The sequence below is a fragment of the Anomaloglossus baeobatrachus genome, chromosome 2, assembly GCF_048569485.1.
Source record: "Anomaloglossus baeobatrachus isolate aAnoBae1 chromosome 2, aAnoBae1.hap1, whole genome shotgun sequence".
In the NCBI taxonomy this organism is placed as follows: domain Eukaryota; kingdom Metazoa; phylum Chordata; class Amphibia; order Anura; family Aromobatidae; genus Anomaloglossus; species Anomaloglossus baeobatrachus.
The window spans coordinates 731,141,743-731,165,930 of NC_134354.1; the positions used below are offsets into that span (position 1 = coordinate 731,141,743).

The 24,188-nt window shown below is 43.5% G+C and overlaps 1 protein-coding gene across 1 annotated transcript in view; it reads left to right on the forward strand.

Moving 5' to 3' along the window:
- Positions 1-24,188, forward strand: part of ATP8A2 (ATPase phospholipid transporting 8A2) — a 1,156,459-nt gene that overhangs the window by 467,724 nt on the left and 664,547 nt on the right. Inside the window, exon 25 of the mRNA XM_075337374.1 lies at positions 6,337-6,509. Coding sequence (XP_075193489.1) covers positions 6,337-6,509 — 173 coding nt within the window. The remainder of the gene's footprint in view (positions 1-6,336; positions 6,510-24,188) is intronic.

Genomic DNA, 24,188 nt, shown 5'->3' on the forward strand with positions numbered 1-24,188 from the left:
GTAAAGTGCTAAAGACAACAGCGACAGACCCTGCACCAGCCATGATCACGGAGGGGTCTATTGTGCCTGCGGTCCGCAAGAAGCAGGTAAGAGGACATCGCAAGAATGGAGGACAGCTGATAACTTTTGTGGGACCGTCACTCTAGTATAAGCCGAGGTAGGCATTTTCAGCATAAAAAAATTGGGCTGCAAAACTCGGCTTATACTTATGATGTGTGATTGTGTCTGCGATCTGATGTGTGATTGTGTGTGTTATCTGATGTGTATGATCTGATGTGTGTAGGTGTGTGATCTGTTGTGTGTAGGTGTGTGATCTGATGTGTGTAGGTGTGTTATCTGTTGTGTGTGGGAGTGCATTGCACTGTAGGTCCTCCCGTTCGGCATCTGGTGAATATGATTGCGGGGTCTTCTTTCTTGTCTCTTTTGGGGATCTCTGCTTTCTATAATGAGGTGTCCTGAAGTATTCTTTCCTTTTTTAGCTGTATGGACACTTCATTATTGAACCACGACTAGGGCTTATTTACGAGGTAGGGCTTATATATACTGCTCAAAAATATAAAGGGAACACTTAAACAACATAATGGTATTTTAGTGTTCCCTTTATTTTTTTGAGCAATATATATAAGCCTTGCTTCAAAAAGGCTGAAAATTCCTGCTAGGGCTTATTTTCGTAGGAGGACTTATTTTTGGAAAAACACTTAATATGTGGTTAAAAAAAAATTTGAGTGGTCAATCATACATTTTTTTTATGTAATATATTATATAATAATTCCAGGGTGAGCGCTGCTTTTTGTTTTACAGGACTTGGAGTTCTAGGTGCAGCTTTAAATCTAGTGATTCCTGAAACTGCCTGCACAGCTGGGACCACACATGATCTTTCCTTCAGGATATTTCAGTACTTTGCCTGTCAACAAATTATACTCTTTTACGTGGATTTACAACAGCGCACTACAGTGGCATAACAGAGGCCGCCTGGCAACATTCAAATGTTTACATAGAGCATGGAAACGAAAAAAGTTTCCCCATACAACTAAAACACCGAGAGCAAAATTAGCACTGAACAAGTTCAAATGATCAAAAGAATGTGAAACTTTATCATATGATCCGCTGGAGCTGTGGATTTTAAAGACTGAAATGTTGAAAGAATGATTATGGTCTAGACTTGTTATAACAGGAAAGCAGAAAATCGCTCAAGTCAAACATTGCAAACAGCAGCGTAACTCTCCTGTCCTACGGCACAACCGTATTTACATCCCTAATGATGCTTGTAGCGTAAAGGGGGTTCCCACCAACTATATTTACCACATTTCCACTTGAAAGACTTTATGGATTAGTTAAATGAACCTTATCAGCCCTTCTGATTAGCTTCTGTGGGGCTAAAGCTGGGTTCACACTAAGCGACAGCGACAACGACATCGATGTTACGTCACCATTTTCTGTGACGTAGCAGCGACCTTGTAAGTCGCTGTTATGATCGCTGCTTAGCTGTCAAACACAGCGACGCAGCAGCGATCATAACGTCGCTACATGTGCAGAGAGCAGGAAGCCGCGCACACTGCTTAGCGCTGGCTCCTTGCTCTCCTAGCTACAGTACACATCGGGTTAATTAACCCGATGTGTACTGCAGCTACATGTCACAGTGCAGAGAGCAGGGAGCCGCGCACACTGCTTAGCGCTGGCTCCTTGCTCTCCTAGCTACAGTACACATCGGGTTAATTAACCCGATGGGTACTGCAGCTACATGTGCACAGAGCAGGAGCCTGCACTAGCAGCAAGAGCAGCGGAGGCTGGTAACAAAGATAAATATCGGGTAACCAGGGAAAGGTCTTCCCTTGGTTACCCGATGTTTAGCCTTGTTACAGCTTTCCGCAGCTTCCAGACGCCGGCTCCTGCTCCCTGCTCGCTTCATTTCGTCGCTCTCTCGCTGTCACACACAGCGATGTGTGCTTCACAGCGGGAGAGCGACGACCAAAAAATGAAGCAGGACATTCAGCAACGAGCAACGACCTCACAGCAGGGGCCAGCTCGTTGCTGGATGTCACACACAGCGACAGCGACGGGACGTCGCTGCAACGTCACAGAAAATGGTGATATAGCAGCGACGTCGTTGTCGTCTTCGCTGTGTGTGACACCACCTTAATGCTTTTTCATAGAGTTAAACCTATTAGACGGCTGTTGGCCAAAAGATTCGGCAAAATAATCAGCAAGGGCCATTTAGCCGACAGTTGACATGCCATACACAGGAGCACTGTCACCCGATGATTGGCTCTAAACTCGCTGAGTATCATGGCAGCATCTGAGGCTTTTCACACTGCACAGTTTAACATTTCACACTATGCCTCTTTTGGTGCTTCTGAATTACACAGACAGGCTCGGGCATCGACCAGCAGTGTTCTCATTAGTGATCGGGCTTGGAGATAATTTTTTCAAGCCTGCTAGTAACCTCTTGGATCACATGTTGTGGGAGACCTATCAGAGTCACTCTCCGTCTTTTTTTTTTTTTAAACATCTTTTTATTGAATTTTAACCGAATTTCTTTTACAATCTGCTCTTATACAAAGAGCATTCCATTGATGACATTATAATCAAAACAGTCCCGCCCACCCCTCCCCCCGCTCTGCGTGCGACCAATAGCAACTTAAAATGGTAACTTATGTAATTGGTATGTGTCCATTGAGCAGTTCAAGAAGGTACCAAGAGGTCTGTCCAAACTGAGATTTAAGTCTATCCTTAAGCACTGTAGTCAAGTTAGGTATAAATAAAGACCATGTTTCAAAGAAACGCTTAGTCAACTTCTCCTACTCTCCGTCTTTTTAACATGGAGGAGCCTGTCTTCCCCTGTCGACTATAGCTTTAGCTACACCAGTCTTTGTGCGGTTGTATGCCAGTCCTGCTGGTGATTGAATTGCTTTGTGCATAGAGTTGTCTCGTCATCTCGTTGTTTCCTCCCTGGTCTTATTTCCTCCTTATCACTTGTTGTCTATTACCTCTGTGTGAGTGTGCTGTGTTATCGAGTTTTGGTTTCCCCTGTTTGTCCTTATCTGTGGGTTTAACCACTCCTGGCCTGACTGTTTCCTGGTTTGAGTGAGATGGAGGGTATTAGATCAGGGCTGTTCAGGAGCAGGGTAAGTAAGGCGGCCCAGAGATCATCACAATTAGACTTATCTCTGGATCAGGGATAGCTAGGGCCCTCCTAGTCTGAGGGCCAGTTTGAATGCCCCAGTCATCCTTTCACACCCTGTGATAAGCACTCATTGAGCCACACGTCTTGTTATCTCCATGAGAAAGCCGCCAACTGAATTGTCGGCCGGCGACTAAGATCTGAGAGAACAATGTAATTGGCAATCTGAAATTGTACTTGCACCATTAGTAGGCCGTCATCCCCATATATGTTAAACCATCATCTAATGTCCCCTGATCACTGTTGCTTTCTGTACAGTATCTCCCATATAGTGCACCCAGGCGGTTAATGAATGCTGCTATTCATGTACTTCTCTTGGAGCTACGTATTTACTATAGTCAGCATGCATAGTAGCTTCTCTTTCAACTTTCTGGATTTGGGGGCTGCAATGTCAGTTGGAGTTTGAGTTGGAGAACCCAAGTTTTTAAATTTTTCCTGAGAAGGTTAGCTCTTCTAGACAAGATGTCAAAATTGTTCTGTGTCAGTAAAGCCACTTAGAAGACTTTCCTGCTGCACACTATTCCCCTCTCACAGCATGATTCTTAGGTTCCTCATACAAATAAAGTCTAACGATTGCTGAACCAGTGGTCTAATGTGTCTGGGGGCGCTGATCAACTAGCGGTTTGGAGAGGGACAGCTAATGGTTTGGAGAGATGTTGATCTTGACTGTCCAGTTTTAGACTGCCAACTGCATTGTTTTCCTTGAGATAAGCCACCGGCCGATGTGTGAGACCACAGCTCTCTCTTAGAGAACAAAGGAGCATTTGGCCGAATGAGCGCTCCTGTGTATTGGAAAGTTGGTTGAGATGGCTATCGGCCGAAACAATTGGCTGACGCCTCAGGTAACCATGTATGGGGCATTCGGCTGACTAATGATTGGGAGAGATGTCAATCACACATAGCCAATTTCAGACTGCTCATGCCAACATGTCAGCTGGTGGCTTTCTCATTGAGAACATAGGAGTGAGCGAGTGCTCCTGTGTATGGGAAGTCGACTGAGATGGCTGTTGGCCAAACGATTGTCTGAAACATCGTTTGGCTGCCAGCCATCTAATACATATAGCCCAGTGTAACAATATATGTATGTGTTGTGTGGTCAACTCTACTGCATATTTTGAGTCATTTCATTCCCCATATATAACTTTTATGTAAATATTAATCTTCTCTTTCCGCTCTTGGCATGATGATAAAAGGGGATCTATTAGTGAGATCAAACTTCTTAAGCTGTCTATATGGACATGCAAGGAAGCTGAATAAAATGATACTTTGATATCTACGATTCGATATCTTATTCCAGAGAAATCCGCATTTTTCTATATGTAATGAGCTGTTCCAGGCTATCGGCCTGACACTGAACTCCCTGAGAATCTGCCTTCAGAGTTTATTTTTAATAAAAGGAGTCATTACCAGTGCAATGTGTAATTGCCGCTCTCTGTTCTCCTGATCTCGCTGCAGAGAGCTGTGTGTGATTTATAACTGACACATCTGCAGCTTCCTTCTCACAGGCAGACATTGTTAGTATATTGTTCCACTACAGCAGAGCTGTGAGAGCTGCAGCAAATGTGTTTGTAATAAGACAAAGTTCAGTTCTGCTGCTCTGTGTTAGTTACATGTCCCACACTGGTAACGTCTCCTTTTATTTATAATAATCTCTGGAGGTGTATTCCCAGGGAGGTCTGTGTCCACCGATAGCCTGGAACAGCGCATTTGCAAATGTTGTGATACGCCACTAGGTGTCACTAGAATCTACTAGAGACCGGGAAGTTAAACACGCTGGGGTCAGAAGCCAGGAAGTCAGATAAGGTACACAGGAAGCAAGCAGAGCCGGGGTCAGGGTACAAGCCAGAGGTCAGAAGCCAGGAAGTCAGATAAGGTACACAAGGGTCGAGCGGAAACCGAGGTCTACAAGCCAGAGGTCAGAAGCTAGAAGGATAGCATCAGGGGCACGGGCAGAGTAAGGTAACAAAAGTCTGGGGTAGGGAGGCAAGATCAAAACAACAAATCTCACAGGAGCCAGAGAACTCACTGCAGAGCAGGAACCACGACTGGCAGCGTTCTGGGTGACGTTGCTCTCAAAGGAAGCCGAACACTCACCTGGAATGAGGCGCCTGAACACAGGCCCCTCCCCACACCAGCACAGGACCCAAAGGCTGAGAAGCAACCCGTCACCTGGAGCATAATATAGAACTTTAGCTCTGCTGGAGAGTAGAGCACCGTGGATCATGACACATAGGAAAAATGTGGATTTCTCTGGAATAAGAGATCAGATCGCAGATTACAAGGTGTCATTTTATTCCACTTCCTATGCTCTACCTTCCCTTTATAAATGGCTTAGGAGGGTAAATGCTACTGACAGATTCCCTTAGGCTGGAAACACATCTATGCGAGTAAAATCGTTCCGACTGGGCTGAAAAAAACTCGGCTGATTTTAGTTCACGTTTGGTCCGAGTTCAACGCAAGTGCGATGCTTTTTCTGAATAAATTAATGATTTTGCTCGCGTGTGCGACACGTGTGTGTTGCGATTGCGATGCTAGTTTCCTGCAACATCTTAACTAGATAAAAGTGATAACACATGTGTCAGTTAATTTACCTTTGGGAATGTGATGTCACATTCATCTGTTGAATATTTAATGAGCATAGTTCCTGCCACACTCGCAAATGTGAACGCTGATGCGCGTGTGTGATCCTTCTTTTAATCCCCTTCCATAGGGAATCATTGAGAAAAATGGTTCGAGAAACTCGCAAAAAAGCAGCATGCTGCGATTTTTTTCTCAGTCCGATTTGGACTGAGAAAAAAAATCGCAGATGAGAGCTGAATCATTCACTAACATGTGTCCGATTCCAATGCGAGATTTTCTCGCATTGCTCTACTGCGAGAAACTCGCAAGTGAGAAGCAGCCCTTAAAAGCTGTTTTGCGTAATTTAAACCAATTATTACTCCTCCTGCTGCTCTCTCTTCCCCTCTCACAGCATGAGTACAGACTAAGGGAGAGAATCTGTAGACTATAGATAAAGATATTAGAGTATTTCATGTATTTAAATATTCTATGATCAGTAAATAAAAAATAATGACCAAATGCAACAATTCAACAGTAAAGTGGTTAATCAATTACTATGGCTAAATTTAATTTTGTATAATTTTTATTTTTTCAAGGCAACGAGAGAAACTTTAACAAATCACTGCAATAACCTGGGAGATTCGCTTGGAAAAGAGAACGACATTGCCTTAATAATCGACGGGCAGACCCTGAAGTACGCACTCTCATTTGAAGTCCGAAAGTGCTTTTTAGACTTGGCGCTTTCTTGTAAGGCCGTTATCTGCTGCAGGTACAGAATATATCCTACTATATGTGTATTTCATTTTCATAAGAGCTGCCGTAATCTTAAAAGTGGTTATGTCTGGAGTTGGGGGCTGTAAAATCTATACTGGATGTTGTAAAATAGCTTGTTTGGGAAATGTATAGCACAGAAAGACGTAAAAGCCAAATCAATGCGGGGAGTAAAAGCGTTTAACTGGAGCATTTATTATGAGCAAAACAGAAACTTTAGATATTCTCTGTTGGAAAACTACAATGTAACCAGATGTTGATTTATTTTATATTTCCCTTAGCATTTTTATTTGCGATACTGAACATTAGGAACGTTCCTTTCCTTTCCAACTAAGGTCCTGATTTTTTTTTTTATTATTTAGAATTTGTTTTAGTAACTTTTTCTTAAATTATTGAATTTAAAGTGTTACAAAGAAACCTTCTAACCTGACTAAAAGCCGCTTTACACGCTGCGACATCGCTCAAGCGATCTCGTTGGGGTCACGGAATTTGTGACGCACATCCGGCCGCATTAGCGATGCCTTTGCGTGTGACACCTATGAGCGATTTTGCATCGTCGCAAAAACGTGCAAAATCGCTCATCGGTGACATGGGGGTCCATTCTCAAATATCGTTGCTGCTGCAGTAACGATGCAGCTCGTCGTTCCTGCGGCAGCACACATCGCTTCGTGTGACACGGCAGGAACGAGGAACATCTCCTTACCTGCCTCCCGCCTGCAATGCGGAAGGAAGGAGGTGGGCGGGATGTTCGTCCCGCTCATCTCCGCCCCTCCGCTTCTATTGGGCGGCGGTTCAGTGACGCTGCTGTGACGTAGCTGTGATGCTGAACGAACCGCCCCCTTAGAAAGAAGGCGGTTCGCCGGTCACAGCGACGTCGCAGGGCAGGTAAGTAGTGTGACGGGTCCGCGCGATGTTGTGCGACACGGGCAGCGATTTGCCCGTGTCGCACAACCGATGGGAGCGGGTACGCACGCTAGCGATATCGGTAACGATATCACAGCATGTAAAGCGGCCTTTAGGCCATCTAAAAAGACTCCAAAATTAGAGAAAGTGTTGTATTTTCTTATTTCAGAAATATGACCACTGGTTGTTTCTAATATTTCAGCATAGCCCTAATTGCTTCAGTGCAACTGACCCCCAATATCACACTTCACTTATAGACAGAGGTGGAAATATGATAAAAAACTATTTGTGAATTTTCTCAAAAAATATTTAAAGGATGATCTGAAAGCAAAACATTTTTCTCCTAACTTCCTATCTATTTTGGTGGCACTCACCATCCCATTAAGAAACCTTCATTCACAATTTTGTAAAATCATGGATGCAGGTGCAAGTGGGCGGGTGGCATTTTGGACAATGGCCAATTATCGCACAGGTGTGCTTCAACAGGACCTGTTGAGGCACACCTATTCACGAAAGCGCCGTCGTCCACCGCACCATGTTTTTACAAGGTTGTGAATAAAGGTTTTATAATGGGATGGTGAGTGCCACCTATTTTTCCTTCTTCTTACTACGTTACCATATTATCGTAGCTTCTCTGAGCCATTAAACAGTATATAATTGACAGATGACACACAGATACCATCCATATGCTTACAGGGGTTTTTTTCCTCATCCCATTGGCTTGAATAAGGTATTTTGATTTTTTCAGATAAAAAAAAAAAGGTCTTCTTTTTTGTTAATGAAAAAGAGACAGTTGCACTCTGTAGTGCTAAGATGTGTGTAACAATGAATATGGGAATATAGACATGCATTACTGCTATGGAAAATGTACAAATCTAAGAAAAAGACTGATGGCACTTCCTAATTTTCTAATGTGAACAGGTGCAGACTGAGCAAGAAATATAGTAACAAGAAGGAGACCGTTGCACTCTGTAGTGCAAAGATGTGTAACAATGAACATAGACATGCATTACTGCTATGAAAAGCATGTAAACATCTATGAAAAAGACTGATGGCACTTCCTACATTTCTAATGTGAACAAATGCAGACTAAGCAAGAAACATAGTGATAAAAATGAGACAGTTGCACTCTGTAGCGCTAAGATTTATGGAAGATTGAATATGAGAATATAGACATGCATTACTGCTATGGAAAACGTAAGAAATTAGATACTTGGCACATAAAAATGGCCAGTTTTATGTGAGCCCAATAGCCAATGCCAAGGCGACCTCTCATTCTTGGGTCCCTACCAAACTAATGCCTCTCTTTGGGTTAAAAAAACCCTAGTATTTATGGGGGGAAAGGAATCTGCAAATAGAGAATTAAAATAGCCTGAGTCTGAACAGCAAGAGTGCTCAATCATAAGGCATAATCCTGTAATATAAGATAAAGAGAAAAAGACTGATGGCACATGCTAACTTTCTATTGTGAACAGGTGCAAACTGAGCATGAAACTGGAAATTTTTTGTGTGCTAAGTATCTCAATTTTTACATGATTTTTCATAGCAGTAATGCATGTCTATATTCCTTGTTCCACATAATCTTAGCACTACAGAGTGCAGCTGTCTCTGTTTTGTTACTATATGGAATATATGCACATGGCACTTCTGGAGGATGGTACACAATTAGGTTTCAAAACCGTCTTCAAGCAGATATAAAGAAACTTCGCACTCATGAGTGCCACGTTTCTCTATATCATGCTCAGTATGCACCTGTTCACATTAGAAAGTTAGGAAGTGCCATCAGTCTTTTTCTTCTTTTTTTTGTTGTCATCTATAGAAGAATACAAGCATGTGATCAATATTCCCATAGACTATAAGTATTATGTGTTCTATCTCTGAAAGCCACAGGGCAAGTACATTATAAACGGACATCTGACACTGTATCTATATTATAAAGCTCTTTCACTATAGCTCCTCCGCTTCTGTGCACCTTCTGCGGGCTTCACACGGTACGATCTATCGATTGCACGAGCGATCGTACCCGACCCCGTTGTTTGTGCGTCACGAGCAATTAGTTGCCTGTGGAGCACAAAGTCATTAAACCCCCGTCACACGTACTTACGTGCTGAGCGACCTTGCTGTGGGCGGTGAACATCCTCTTCCTGAAGGGGGAGGGACGTTCGGCGTCACAGTGACGTCACACAGCGGCCGGCCAATAGAAGCGGAGATCAACGGGACGTAAACAATCCCGCCCACCTCCTTCCCTCCGCATAGCCGGCGGGTGCCGCAGGACGCAGGTAAGCTGTGTTCATCATCCCCGGGGTGTCACACAGAGCAATGTGTGCTACCCCGGGTACGATGAACAACTGGCGCAAAGTAGAATAAACGATTTTTTAAAAATGAGCGACCTGTACACGATTTGTGATTCGTAACTGATTTGCGATCGTTTACAGACGCTCATAGGTGTCACACGGGACAACGTCGCAAGCGATGCTGGATGTGCGTCATGAAAACCGTGACCCACAACGACATATCGCACGACAGATCGTCTCGTGTGACGCCCGCATAAGACCTGACAAAACTTTCCCATGTAATTCAACTGGTGGGGCCTCATTCACACCCGGATGTTTTCGTACGAAAAACTGGACGTCTGAATGAGGCTTTATTCTGTCATCTTTTTACACATATATATATATATATATATATATATATATATATATATATATATATGATCAAAATGATCAAAAGATGTCAGAATAAAGCCTCAGACGTCCATTTTTTCCATGTACGAGAAAAACTGATCAATTTTTTGGATCAGACCCTAGAGAAAAAAAAAGAAAAACTTAAACTTTTTTTTTACTATGTATATAATTGTCTAATTCTGTCTGTCTGTAATGGAAATCCCACGTCGCTGATTGGTAGTGGGCGGCTGGCGCAACCAATCGGCAACAGGCGCAGTCTGGCCGAGAATTGGCACAGGATTTGAACCACGCTTCGCTGATTCGTCACACACAGACACTGCGGCACACAGGCACTGCGGCACACAGGCACTGCGGCACACAGGCACTGCGGCACACAGGCACTGCGGCACACAGACACTGCGACACACAGACACTGCGACACACAGATACTGCGACACACAGATACTGCGACACACAGACACTGCGACACACAGAAGCCTCTATATACACCCCAGCAGCCTCTATATACACCCCAGCAGCCTTTATATACACCCCATAAGCCAAAGCCTCTATATACACCCCAGCAGCAGCCTCCAGCACACAGTAAAAAAAAAAAACTGTTATACTCACCTTGCACTTTCTTCTCTTTTCATACTCTGTAGTACTTTCTGCCTCCACTCGCTGGCCCTGCAGGCTGGGAGATGCGGCTGCTTCCTATTTCCTCCTCGGCATGTCCCACCCACCTCTCTGCTCAGCTGCCTCCGGATTGGATGTGGGTGTTGCTGAGGGAGTGGTGCCGGTCCCTTAGATACCCGACTGCGGTCTTAGCAACGTGACGCAGACTGTCACAGAACCTGTGTTAGAGAGCAAATGGAGGGGAGAGGGGAAATTTAGCAAATGCAGGGGAAATAATGATTGCTGCGTGAAGTTGCCTTTTTGAAGCGTTAAAATGAGATCCAACGTCAAGGTTCAAGTTTTTGACCCCCCTTTACATTTGTATTAAGTTCTATGAACAATAACATTTAATGATAATGTATATATTTTACCCTGTATATTCATTGCATTATTCTTAAATCTTCATAAATAAACTACATACGGTACATATTCTAGAATACCCGATGAGCTAGAATAGGGCCACTATCTAGTATGTTACAGGCAATGTATGAAAACCCGGCATTCTATAGATTACCTAGGCAATGTATAGAATCCCTGTTGTTTTCAGACAAGGTATGAAATATCTGCGTTCTATACTTTCCCTAGGCATTACATAAAATGTCTAGGTATTATAAAGAATGACAAGAACTGCTCAGGGCAAAGTCTGATATAATGCCCTGATTGGAAAAGTTAGCCATTGCATAAAATGTCTAGGAATTATAAAGAATGACAAGAACTTCACAGGGCAAAGTCTGATATAATGCCCTGATTGGAAAAGTTAGCCATTGCATAAAATGTTTAGGTGGCCAGATTGGAAAAGTTAGCCATTACATAAAATGTCTAGGAATTATAAAGAATGACAAGAACTTCACAGGGCAAAGTCTGATATAATGCCCAGATTGTAAAAGTCTTTAATAACAAACAGTCAAAAAACTAATGAAAGAAGAAATCCTAAATGAAAAACAGGATATCTTTACTGTGAAAACACCAATAAACAGAAGTTTCATTCCTGACACAGTTGTCGCATGTCAGAATATCGTGATTCTTGCTCGTACGTTGCTCTCTCTTCTTCCATCCTACACCTTCACACAACACAATATGGGACAGCTTCTGGAGCAGCAATTCACCCAAAACAGTAAATGGAAGTCTGCTGCTTTGGCACAGCAAGCACACTACTTCATTCCAGAAAGCATACAGGGTGGTCTGTCCAAAAGTAATAGGTGGACAGGCAGCAGATGTGTGAAGCTGGCTCAGTTGCCCTTAGCAACCAATCAGATTCCACTTTTCAGCCTTTACCAACCAATCAGATTCCACTTTTCATTCCTCACGACTCTTTGGAAAATGAATGGTGAAATCTGATTGGTTGCTAATGCTAAGGGCAACTGAGCCAGTTTCACAGATCTGCTACTGCCCTCTCTGTCCACCTACTTTTGGACGGACCACCTCTGTAGTATTCTACATTCCGCCTGCTTGTCATTTAGGTATTCTGTAGAATGACTAGGAAATGTATGAACATCTGATGTATTTCATACTTTGACGACCCATTTCCGACATTCTATACATTGCCTAGGTGTTCTATAGAATGCCTGTTTTTACACGTTGCCGGAGATATATATATATATATATATATATATCTATATATATATATATATATATATATAATATAATATAGTAAAAAAAAATAAGGTGATGCATTCCTTTTTCAGACTATATTCGGAAGAAGATAAACACCTTAAGGAGCTAAAGTGTTGAAATGTACTCGGACTGCAGAGTTTTAAGTGATCCAGATGTTCTTCTCTCAATTACTTCTAGTTTCCTTGCACAATATCTTGTTTATATTATTTTGCCCACTTTGTACTAATAGGCACATCACAGTTTCGCTTTTATTTTTTTGTGCTTTAATTATTGGCACGATTATTATTACTACCTATCTCTTGTATATCTGTCAAGAGGAAATTGAGAAAATAACCCTAGTGCTGCGGTCTGGCTTTTGTTCCACTAACTTTTGCCAGACTTGGATAATCACAAGTACCAGATATGTTTGTGAAAGGTGCGCTCTTGTTTACTCAGCAATTTTAAGTAATTTGGTCGAGCGCACAAGACGTGAATTCAGTGTCTAGTATAGCGCTGTAAGTAAATCCAATAACTGGCGTTTTATCCTTCTTATGTTTAAAGTTATACTTTTTAAGTGAATTTTAGCCATTTGCAGACTTTCCCACAGTGAAACTTGGCCTACTTCTACTATTTCCATGAGCTCTAACTATGTCAATGTATGCAATCGACGAAAAACGATGTTTTCTCTGTAATACAACTCTTTTGACTATTTTAAACAGGTTGTATAACCTTGCACCTGTAAAATGTAGTAAATTTTAAGTGGTGAGGGTTTTTATGGGAAGGAGGTGTATTAAATTATGTTTCATTTGATCAAAATAAATAATTCTATTTATCTGTGTTATCAAATAAAAAAAACAACTACCGATTCCATATCAGTGCAGTTTCATCCCTTCCTGGACGCCATGCTCTGTACTTCCTTGCAGTGATCACATGTTGCATACCTGTGTGCCTGCACAATATATGCAGTGTCTGTACTTTCCTGCATATGTGTATGTGCTGGACAGCTTCATCTAACCAGTTATTGGCTATAACAGTTTTGTCTCTAAACGGCCTATGATCAGCTGAAATGATGTACTGATGTCATGCTGTGACTACCGGGGTCTGCCAGAAATGGGAACCCCCAGTGAGTGCCACAACAAACAGGGTACACCAAGAACATGATACAACAGTGGACTCTGGGGCTAGGTACAGGGGAGCAGGGTAACCTCTTCCACTCACCTGAGGCTGATTCCTGCACTCCCTGTACAGGTTCTTCCCCCTCTCGCCGATCCATTCCTGAACTCACCCTGGCTAGTGAGAAGGTCGGCGAGAGCACCAGTCTCACCACTGTAATAATCCAACACAAGGGTAGGAAGACAGACAAGGACAAATAAACACAAATAGGATAACACTCCAAGCAACTCCAATGCAGCTAACACCACAGCTGCAATTGTCACAAAACATCAGCTTCTTACAGAGACTGGCTCCTTCCAAAGTGGACAGCTTAGATGTTACGCAAGTGACTAGCTGGGTATACCTAGTACCTGGTAAACCCCTAGAAGATGTTACAATACACAGGGGTCACGGTACAACAGAAGTTCCTGCCACTAGGAACAGGGGTGAGGGGGCACCTCCTGAACTCGTCTCAAGCTGGCTCCTGATCTGCTTAGCGTCCATATATAGGTTCTTTTAACCTGTCGGCGAGCAGGATACCTTAGACCCTCAGCTGGCCCTATTCTCATGCTGCCTAGTGAGCAGGCCGACGAGATCACTAGACTTGCCACTACAATACAGAGACACAAAAGAAGGAATACAAACAGGGGAAGTAGCTGTGCAAAGGAAAAACACTCCAGGCAGCTTAAAAGCAGTAAACACCACTGCTGCACACAACAAAACAAACCTTCCAGAGCAGGCTCCTTCCAAAGTGGACCATATGGAAATGAGGGATTCAGTTTCTATCACAGACATAATGTAATCAGACCACATGACTTAAATAGGGAAGGGGAGTGATTCCAAAAAGCCGCACCTGAGATTGACAGCGACAGCAAGAAGCCAGGAAGGAAAGGTTGCTTAACCCTCATGGCACCACAAGCAAAGAGATGTTATCAAATAACAATAGTGAACCTTCCTACAGCAAGGCGCTGTGACCTTCTGACACCAGATACACCAGAGGTCTCCCCCGAGCGAGATACGCTCATGACATTAGATATGAAATCTATAACCGACCTCAGATATTAAGACACATAACTATATATAGTGAAGGGGAATGGCCACAAAGAGCTGCACCTGGGATTAAGGCTCAAAATGATAGCCAGATAGGAAAGAGTTCTTAACCCCTACAGCACCATAAGAAAGCAAATACATTTAAACAAAAGCTGCAGAACTGGCCACAATTTGGCTCTGTGACCTTCTGGTCCCAGAATCATCAGAAGTCTCCCTAGAATGGGGCACCCCCATGACAACTGGGTCTGCTGGAAGATCTAGAAGCTTCTAAGCCAAAGCAGGATTGATTAGGTGAGTATAAATTCTTATAAACCTTTGTATAGCCGGAGAACCACTTTAATATAATTAAAGTGACCCTCCGGTCTTGGGAGTAGGGACTATTTTTTCCTGGTGGCCTTTTTTTGCGCACCTCAGGTGCCGATCTGCTTTTTGGGGTCCACTCTGTGTTGTCATAAATTGCCTGCAGTGCTTCTTCCTGAAGATAATTGTGTTTAAATAGACTGAGACACTCCCCTTGTTCCCGGATTGGCTCATTCTAGCAGCTCTGCCCATCTGGGAAGAGGGGGAGTGTCTTAGACTACTGATCCACAGTATACATCAGCAACTTTGAGAAACACTGAGGACATTTCATGATAATATGGAGAACCGTAACACGACGAATCAGCAGCAGAAAACTACCAATCAGTGCTGTGGACGGGGTTATACAGAGTTCATCATTTAAGCCCGCTTTACACGTTGCAATATATCTTACAATTCGTCGTTGGGGTCAAGTTGTAAGTGACGCACATCCGGCATCGTTCGTGACGTATTTGCGTGTGACACCTACGTGCGATCAAGATTGAACGCAAAAACGGTGATCGCAAACACATCGTATCATAGTATTATAGTATCATAGTTTTTAAGGTTGAAGGGAGACTCTAAGTCCATCTAGTTCAACCTACTAGTATCCTACTAACTAACCTACTACCAACTAGTATCTTTGTCTAGAATTGAACGTTTTGTTGCACGTACCTAGTCGATTGAAACATGTGACATCCCTTATACGATTTTGCAAATACAACTTTCAGGCCAGCTTCTACCTTGCGAGTTTCTTGCAGTAGAGCAATGCGAGAAAATCTCGCATTGGAATCGGACACATGTTAGTGAATGATTCGGCTCGCATTTGCGATTTTTTTTTTTTTCTCAGTCCAGATCGGACTGAGAAAAAAAATCGCAGCATGCTGCTTTTGTCGGTCGGTCACTATCTCTGTCCCTTTTTCTCTGTCCATCTCAGTCAGTCTACCCCCCTCTCTCATACTCACCCATCCCCGATCACCAGCGTGGTACTGCACGGCGTTCACACTGCTCTGGAGGCTTCTCCTCTTTTGAAAAAGCCGTCCGCTCATTATTCAATCTCGTATTCCCTGCTTTCCCCGCCCACCGGCGCCTATGATTGGTTGCAGTTAACACGCCCCCACGCTGAGTGACAGGTGTCTCACTGTACCCAATCACAGCAGCCGATGGGCGTGTCTATACTGTGCAGTGAAATAAATAATTAAATAATTAAAAACACCGGCGTGCAGTCCCCCCCCCAATTTTAAAACCAGCCAGATAAAGCCATACGGCTGAAGGCTGGTATTCTCAGGATGGGGAGCTCCACGTTATGGGGAGCCCCCCAGCCTAACAATATCAGTCAGCAGCCGCCCAGAATTGCCGCATACAATAGATGCGACAGTTCTGGGACTGTACCCGGCTCTTCCCGATTTGCCCTGGTGCGGTGGCAATCGGGGTAATAAAGAGTTAATGGCAGCCCATAGCTGCCACTAAATCCTAGATTAATCATTGCAGGCGTCTCCCCGAGATACCTTCCATGATTAATCTGTAAGTTACAGAAAATAAACACACACAGCCGAAAAACCCTTTATTTGAAATAAAAAACACTAACAAATTCCCTCGTTCACCAATTTAATAAGCCCGGAAAAGCCCTCCATGTCTGGCGTAATCCAGGATGGTTCAGCGTCGCTTCCAGCTCTGCTGCATGAAGGTGACCGGAGCAGCAGAAGACACCGCCGCTTCTGTCACCTCCACGCGGCGTCTCTGCTGTCAGCGGCCATGTAGCAGACCTGAATGGCAGATGACATAGTAAAAACGGATCCCCTACGCATTACACATGCTTGGCAAGTCAATAAATTAAAAAAAAAATAAATAAAAAAAAGGGTGCACAATGCATACGTCACAGAACACATGATCTGAAAGATCGCACACAAAATTGATCAATTTAACATAGACTACTAACGCACGTGTGACAGCAAATGAACGACCTATGTGCGATGTCATAAGATCCCATATGCGACCTGGGTGTGTCACATCGCAAATGCGATTGTACAACTAATTGCAACGTGTAAAGCAGGCTTTAGAGAACTGGTAGATAATTTGAAAACAGCTGCACTCAGTAAAGTAAGGAATACATTATTGGAATCAGAGTCTCTGCCCCTACATTATGCTGCTTTCAGATATGGTATCCAAAACCTGGTGACGGACTCCTTTTTAACTTTTTCTGAACGTGTTTCCTGGTGTTTTTTTTAAAAAAAAAAACCTGGAAGAAACATTGTGTGAACATAAACCAGGGATCATTGTGGGTTTGTAACGCTCATGGCCGGGGTAGTGACAGCGAGCGGGATTTGTGGACCCACTGGACCACAGGGTGGAGCCGGGCTTACCCATTAGAGGGAGTTGCTTAACTAAGCGCTCACCACGAGGCAGAAGCCAGGTACCACTCCCAGGGCAGTGACTGGGACTGTGGCAGCTAAACCCTAGGGCAGGTGACGGGCTTAGGTATAGACAGGTACAAGAATGGTGGGCACGGCAGTGATAGACAGGTATGGGAAGGCAGGTACTAGAGACAGACACAAGGATAACAGGGCAGGAGCACAGGACCTGACAACTAGCTAGGTAGCAGACTGGAATACTGACTAACTAGAGGCATTGCGCAGGCACCTCCCCTAAAGGGAGGATACCCTAAATTCACTATGCCTCTCGTCTTAGGTACTCTCCTGGAAACCCTGTGCGGCATGTACAGTGCCCAGGAGGAGAAGGAGGCAGCAGCACATGGATGGACGGGGGAGTGCTTGGGTGGACACAACCTGGCCGGGGAGGTGAGTAAATCGGCGTCTCTGCAGACGCTGGCGTTACAGGGTTGCAGAAGTTGGATTGCCCACTAGTCATACATTGTTGGCATATCCTAGTGACCAACAGTCCAAAATAACATGTTTTCCCACGACATTGGTGAATCCTACTATTGTTAGAATTTTTTGCAACAATGACTATTAACTTTTTGGGGCTAAAATTGTGCTGTTTATCTGTTTTACTGAATTAAATCCAAGGGAGTGACTGTAATTGTTCAAGAGGGAAAAGAGAAAAAATAGGTAGGGTAAGTATATAAAAATAATGGCTTTTAGTATGGAGCCGCACCGAAAAAGCCCTTTTAGGCCCCCTCCACACGTCCGTGAAAATCACGCACGTGTTTCATGGACATGTCAAAGGTGCGTTTTCCCCTCTGTGAGCCGTGTTTATGGCACTACGTGTGTTCTCCGTGTGTTATCCGTGATAACACACGGAGAACAAGAACTTTCAACTCACCTGTCCCTGGCGTCGCTGTCCGTGGTGCTGATCTTCGGTCTCCGGTCCTGCCGATTCCCCGCTGCTGCTGCTTCCGGCTGCAGTGAAGTGAATATTCAATGAGCATAATGCGGTCGGCAGCAAGTGACCGCAACGGCAGAGACAGGAGGGCAGGAGAAGGTGAGTAAAGATTTGTTATTTTTTTTCTCTGACACGTGAGTTTTCTCCGGTGCCTGTCACATGGGACCGCATCCACACTACATCCGTGTGATCCGTATGCGGGCCATGTGACACCCGTGCTGCCGGAGAAAAACGGACATGCATCCGTGTGAAGCACACAGGCTCACGTCTGCTCCACACGCAGGCACAGGCCAATGGCTGCACACGTGCGTGCACATAAACCCATTAAATTTTATGGGTTTACGTGTGCCCGTGTCTCCACTACATGTGGGCACGGACCTAGCACGTACCGGAGACACGTGCGTGTGAAGGGGACCTTAAGCAATGGCAGGAATCATGTCTGTGGTCAGTCCCTATTCCGTATAGTCTTGTAGTCTTCTTAACAGTCAATTACCGTAGATATATACTTTGTGATGTATCTGGATGGCAGGAGTAAATTTAAACATGGTCTTATGATTATAAGAAACCGCTCGCAGACTTGAAAAATGTATGCAGCGTATTTTAGTCAAGGCAGTCGTTTGCCGAACATTAATTTAAAAAAGGAAAATGTGAGAAAATGTCCCTTTCCGTTGCACTTAATTTTGTAGATATAATTATCATTTTGATTTGCCTGGCACTAATGGTCATCGTGTTAATTGCTTGTATAGCCTGCAGTTATGAGCATTTATGGATTTGCATAAATCATATCTTACTAATTTCCATATGATTAGTAGAAATAGACTTATGAGAGCTGGTGACCTAATAAGTCATGCTTAGTTTAAACCATGACAGATCCTCGTGTCTGTAGAGTGTGCGATAAAAGAAGTAGCGGCACACTGTAAATACGAGTCAGGGAAAGATTTTCTCCCATGGAACTACAGAAATGATTGAGAATTTTGTCTAATAAAAGAGTCATTCTATAATGCAAAATGTAATAATCGAGAAAAAAAATCAGAGCAGTTAACTGTAATTAAAACTAGGCATTATTGTCTAAGTCAGTCATGGCCAACAGTGTTGGAACTCTTGATATTGTTCCAGAACATTAAGTATTTCTACCAGAATATTATTGCAATTACACACGTTTTGTTATATACAGTTAGGTCCAGAAATCTTTGGACAGTGACACAAGTTTTGTTATTTTAGCTGTTTACAAAAACATGTTCATAAATACAATTATATATATAATATGGGCTGAAAGTGCACACTCCCAGCTGCAATATGAGAGTTTTCACATCCAAATCGGAGAAAGGGTTTAGGAATCATAGCTCTGTAATGCATAGCCTCCTCTTTTTCAAGGGACCAAAAGTAATTGGACAAGGGACTCTAAGGGCTGCAATTAACTCTGAAGGCGTCTCCCTCGTTAACCTGTAATCAATGAAGTAGTTAAAAGGTCTGGGGTTGATTACAGGTGTGTGGTTTTGCATTTGGAAGCTGTTGCTGTGACCAGACAACATGCGGTCTAAGGAACTCTCAATTGAGGTGAAGCAGAACATCCTGAGGCTGAAAAAAAAGAAAAAATCCATCAGAGAGATAGCAGACATGCTTGGAGTAGCAAAATCAACAGTCGGGTACATTCTGAGAAAAAAGGAATTGACTGGTGAGCTTGGGAACTCAAAAAGGCCTGGGCGTCCACGGATGACAACAGTGGTGGATGATCGCCGCATACTTTCTTTGGTGAAGAAGAACCCGTTCACAACATCAACTGAAGTCCAGAACACTCTCAGTGAAGTAGGTGTATCTGTCTCTAAGTCAACAATAAAGAGAAGACTCCATGAAAGTAAATACAAAGGGTTCACATCTAGATGCAAACCATTCATCAATTCCAAAAATAGACAGGCCAGAGTTAAATTTGCTGAAAAACACCTCATGAAGCCAGCTCAGTTCTGGAAAAGTATTCTATCGACAGATGAGACAAAGATCAACCTGTACCAGAATGATGGGAAGAAAAAAGTTTGGAGAAGAAAGGGAACGGAACATGATCCAAGGCACACCACATCCTCTGTAAAACATGGTGGAGGCAACGTGATGGCATGGGCATGCATGGCTTTCAATGGCACTGGGTCACTTGTGTTTATTGATGACATAAGAGCAGACAAGAGTAGCCGGATGAATTCTGAAGTGTACCGGGATATACTTTCAGCCCAGATTCAGCCAAATGCCGCAAAGTTGATCGGACGGCGCTTCATAGTACAGATGGACAATGACCCCAAGCATACAGCCAAAGCTACCCAGGAGTTCATGAGTGCAAAAAAGTGGAACATTCTGCAATGGCCAAGTCAATCACGAGATCTTAACCCAATTGAGCATGCATTTCACTTGCTCAAATCCAGACTTAAGACGGAAAGACCCACAAACAAGCAAGACCTGAAGGCTGCGGCTGTAAAGGCCTGGCAAAGCATTAAGAAGGAGGAAACCCAGCGTTTGGTGATGTCCATGGGTTCCAGACTTAAGGCTTAAGAGATAGCAGACATGCTTGGAGTAGCAAAATCAACAGTCGGGTACATTCTGAGAAAAAAGGAATTGACTGGTGAGCTTGGGAACTCAAAAAGGCCTGGGCGTCCACGGATGACAACAGTGGTGGATGATCGCCGCATACTTTCTTTGGTGAAGAAGAACCCGTTCACAACATCAACTGAAGTCCAGAACACTCTCAGTGAAGTAGGTGTATCTGTCTCTAAGTCAACAATAAAGAGAAGACTCCATGAAAGTAAATACAAAGGGTTCACATCTAGATGCAAACCATTCATCAATTCCAAAAATAGACAGGCCAGAGTTAAATTTGCTGAAAAACACCTCATGAAGCCAGCTCAGTTCTGGAAAAGTATTCTATCGACAGATGAGACAAAGATCAACCTGTACCAGAATGATGGGAAGAAAAAAGTTTGGAGAAGAAAGGGAACGGAACATGATCCAAGGCACACCACATCCTCTGTAAAACATGGTGGAGGCAACGTGATGGCATGGGCATGCATGGCTTTCAATGGCACTGGGTCACTTGTGTTTATTGATGACATAAGAGCAGACAAGAGTAGCCGGATGAATTCTGAAGTGTACCGGGATATACTTTCAGCCCAGATTCAGCCAAATGCCGCAAAGTTGATCGGACGGCGCTTCATAGTACAGATGGACAATGACCCCAAGCATACAGCCAAAGCTACCCAGGAGTTCATGAGTGCAAAAAAGTGGAACATTCTGCAATGGCCAAGTCAATCACGAGATCTTAACCCAATTGAGCATGCATTTCACTTGCTCAAATCCAGACTTAAGACGGAAAGACCCACAAACAAGCAAGACCTGAAGGCTGCGGCTGTAAAGGCCTGGCAAAGCATTAAGAAGGAGGAAACCCAGCGTTTGGTGATGTCCATGGGTTCCAGACTTAAGGCAGTGATTGCCTCCAAAGGATTCGCAACAAAATATTGAAAATAAAAATATTTTGTTTGGGTTTGGTTTATTTGTCCAATTACTTTTGACCTCCTAAAATGTGGCGTGTTTGTAAAGAAATGTGTACAATTCCTACAATTTCTATCAGATATTTTTGTTCAAACCTTCAAATTAAACGTTACAATCTGCACTTGAATTCTGTTGTAGAGGTTTCATTTCAAATCCAATGTGGTGGCATGCAGAGCCCAACTCGCGAAAATTGTGTCACTGTCCAAATATTTCTGGACCTAACTGTACATGTTTATTTCCTATGTGTATTAGAACAACACACACAAAAAAAAGCAAATTGGACATATTTGAAGGCGCCTTCTCCCAATAGCAATTTTAAGATCTCTCCACAGATGTTCAATGGGATTCAGATCCGGACTCATTGCTGGCCATTTTGGAGCTCTCTTGTTTTGGGTCATTGTCTTGCTGGAAGATTGATGACCTACGACGCAAACCCAGCTTTCTGACATTTGGCACTAGATTCCGACCCCAAATACTTTTGTAATCTTCAGATTTCATGTTGCCCTGCACACAGTCAAGGACCCCAGTGCCAGAGGCAGCAAAACAACCGCCACGATATTTTGTAGATACTGTGTTCTTTTCTTTGTAGGCCTCATTCCATTTTCCGTAAACTGTAGAATGATGTGCTTTACGAAAGAGATCTATTTAGGTCTCATCTGTCCACACTTTGGCAAACTGCAGTTTAGCTTTTTTATTGCTGTGTCAGCAGTGGGGTCCTCCTGGGTCTCTTCCATAGATAGCTACAATTGCTAGAATCTCAGGGGGAGTTCCCTGTAAAGTGTCCTTGACGCTTTGCACTTAACCTTCCTCACACCCTTCCCCCTGCTTTATGCAGGGAGCCGCGGACATTACTCATGAAAGTAACAGCTGCGGACACTAGTGATTGCTGCACAAGGAGGATTAAAACAGTAGCTCCCATCCCCACCACTACACTACAACTGCCCTAACCAAATTACCAACGACGTACCACCAAAGCTCACAGAGAATTCTCTATATTTCTACTTCTAGCCCAGTCCTCTGCCTTAGACACAGTCAACCACCCCCCTACTACAGATACTGTTTTCCCTTGGCGTCAAAGACCTTGCCCTCTCCTGAATCTCCTCATACCTTTCCAACTGCATCTTCCACCTCATCCCGCCCTTTTGTTGTTGGTGTCCTTTAAGGTTCTTTCTTGATACTTCTACTTTTCTACATCTATACTTTTGGCTTTGGACAACTAATAAAGTCCCATTGGTTTCAGTAGTACCATCAATACACTCAGATCTACCTCTCTGGTACAAACATCACCTCTCTACTGTCCAGAATTCTGCAGTGTATATTGGCCATATCCTCTTTGTTCTCCTATCATATCCAAAAGCTCAATGTGGACAACCCCAAACTCATCATGTTTTTTTCATCTTACTTATCTCCCCTACTCGATCTATCTATCTATCTATCTATCTATCTATCGATCTAACTATCACAATAAATGACAATGCTTTCCCCAGTATCGGAAGTCTGCTGCCTCGGAGTTACTGTCGACTCTGTCTTGTCCTTCGAAACGCACATCAAAGCTCTCGCCACCTTCTGCCAAATCCATGTCAAAAATATTTCGAAACTTCTTCCTTTCCTCAACCGTGAATTTACTAAAATGCTAGTAGATGCCCTCATCATCTCCTGCCTTAACTACTGCAGTAGCTTCCTCTATCTCCTTTCTGCTAACAGACCTTTCCAGTCCATCCTTAACTCTGCTGCCCACCTAATTTACCTCTTACCTCGGCACTCTTCCTTCTTTCCTGCTGCAAAATCCTTCAATTGGCTCGCAATTTACCAATGTATCCAGTTCAAACTACTAATATTGACCTACAAAAGCCATCCTTAATCTGTCTCCTCTATATATCGTCGAACTCAACAATATCTCTCCAATATCTTCCCACATGTAATCTGGCGGTCATCCCTAAACCTACTTTTCTCCTCCACACTCATCAGTTGCTCAGTCAATTGCCTCCAAGTCGTCAATACCCATCCTCTAGAATTCTGTGCCCCATCACGTCCGATTATTCACCACATTTGTAACTTTCAAACGAAACTTGAAAACTCATCTCTTCAAGAAAGCTTACAGCCTGCAATGATCCCACTGCAATGATCCTACTGCCTCCTCCTCACCGCCAGAGCTGCTTCAACCCCCTAACCTTTATTTCTTTTAATTTGTATTTTTTATGTAAACCCCATTTCACATGTACAGCACCATGAAATTAATCGTGCTCTAAAAATAAATAATACAGTGGAACCTTGGTTTAAAAGTAACTTGGTTTGAGAGCATTTTGGGCGGCATGGTGGTTCAGTGGTTAGCACTGGAGCCTTGCAGCGCTGGGGTCCTGGGTTCAATCCCACCAAGGACAACATCTGCAAGAAGTTTGTATGTTCTTCCCATGTTTGCGTGGGTTTTCTCCGGG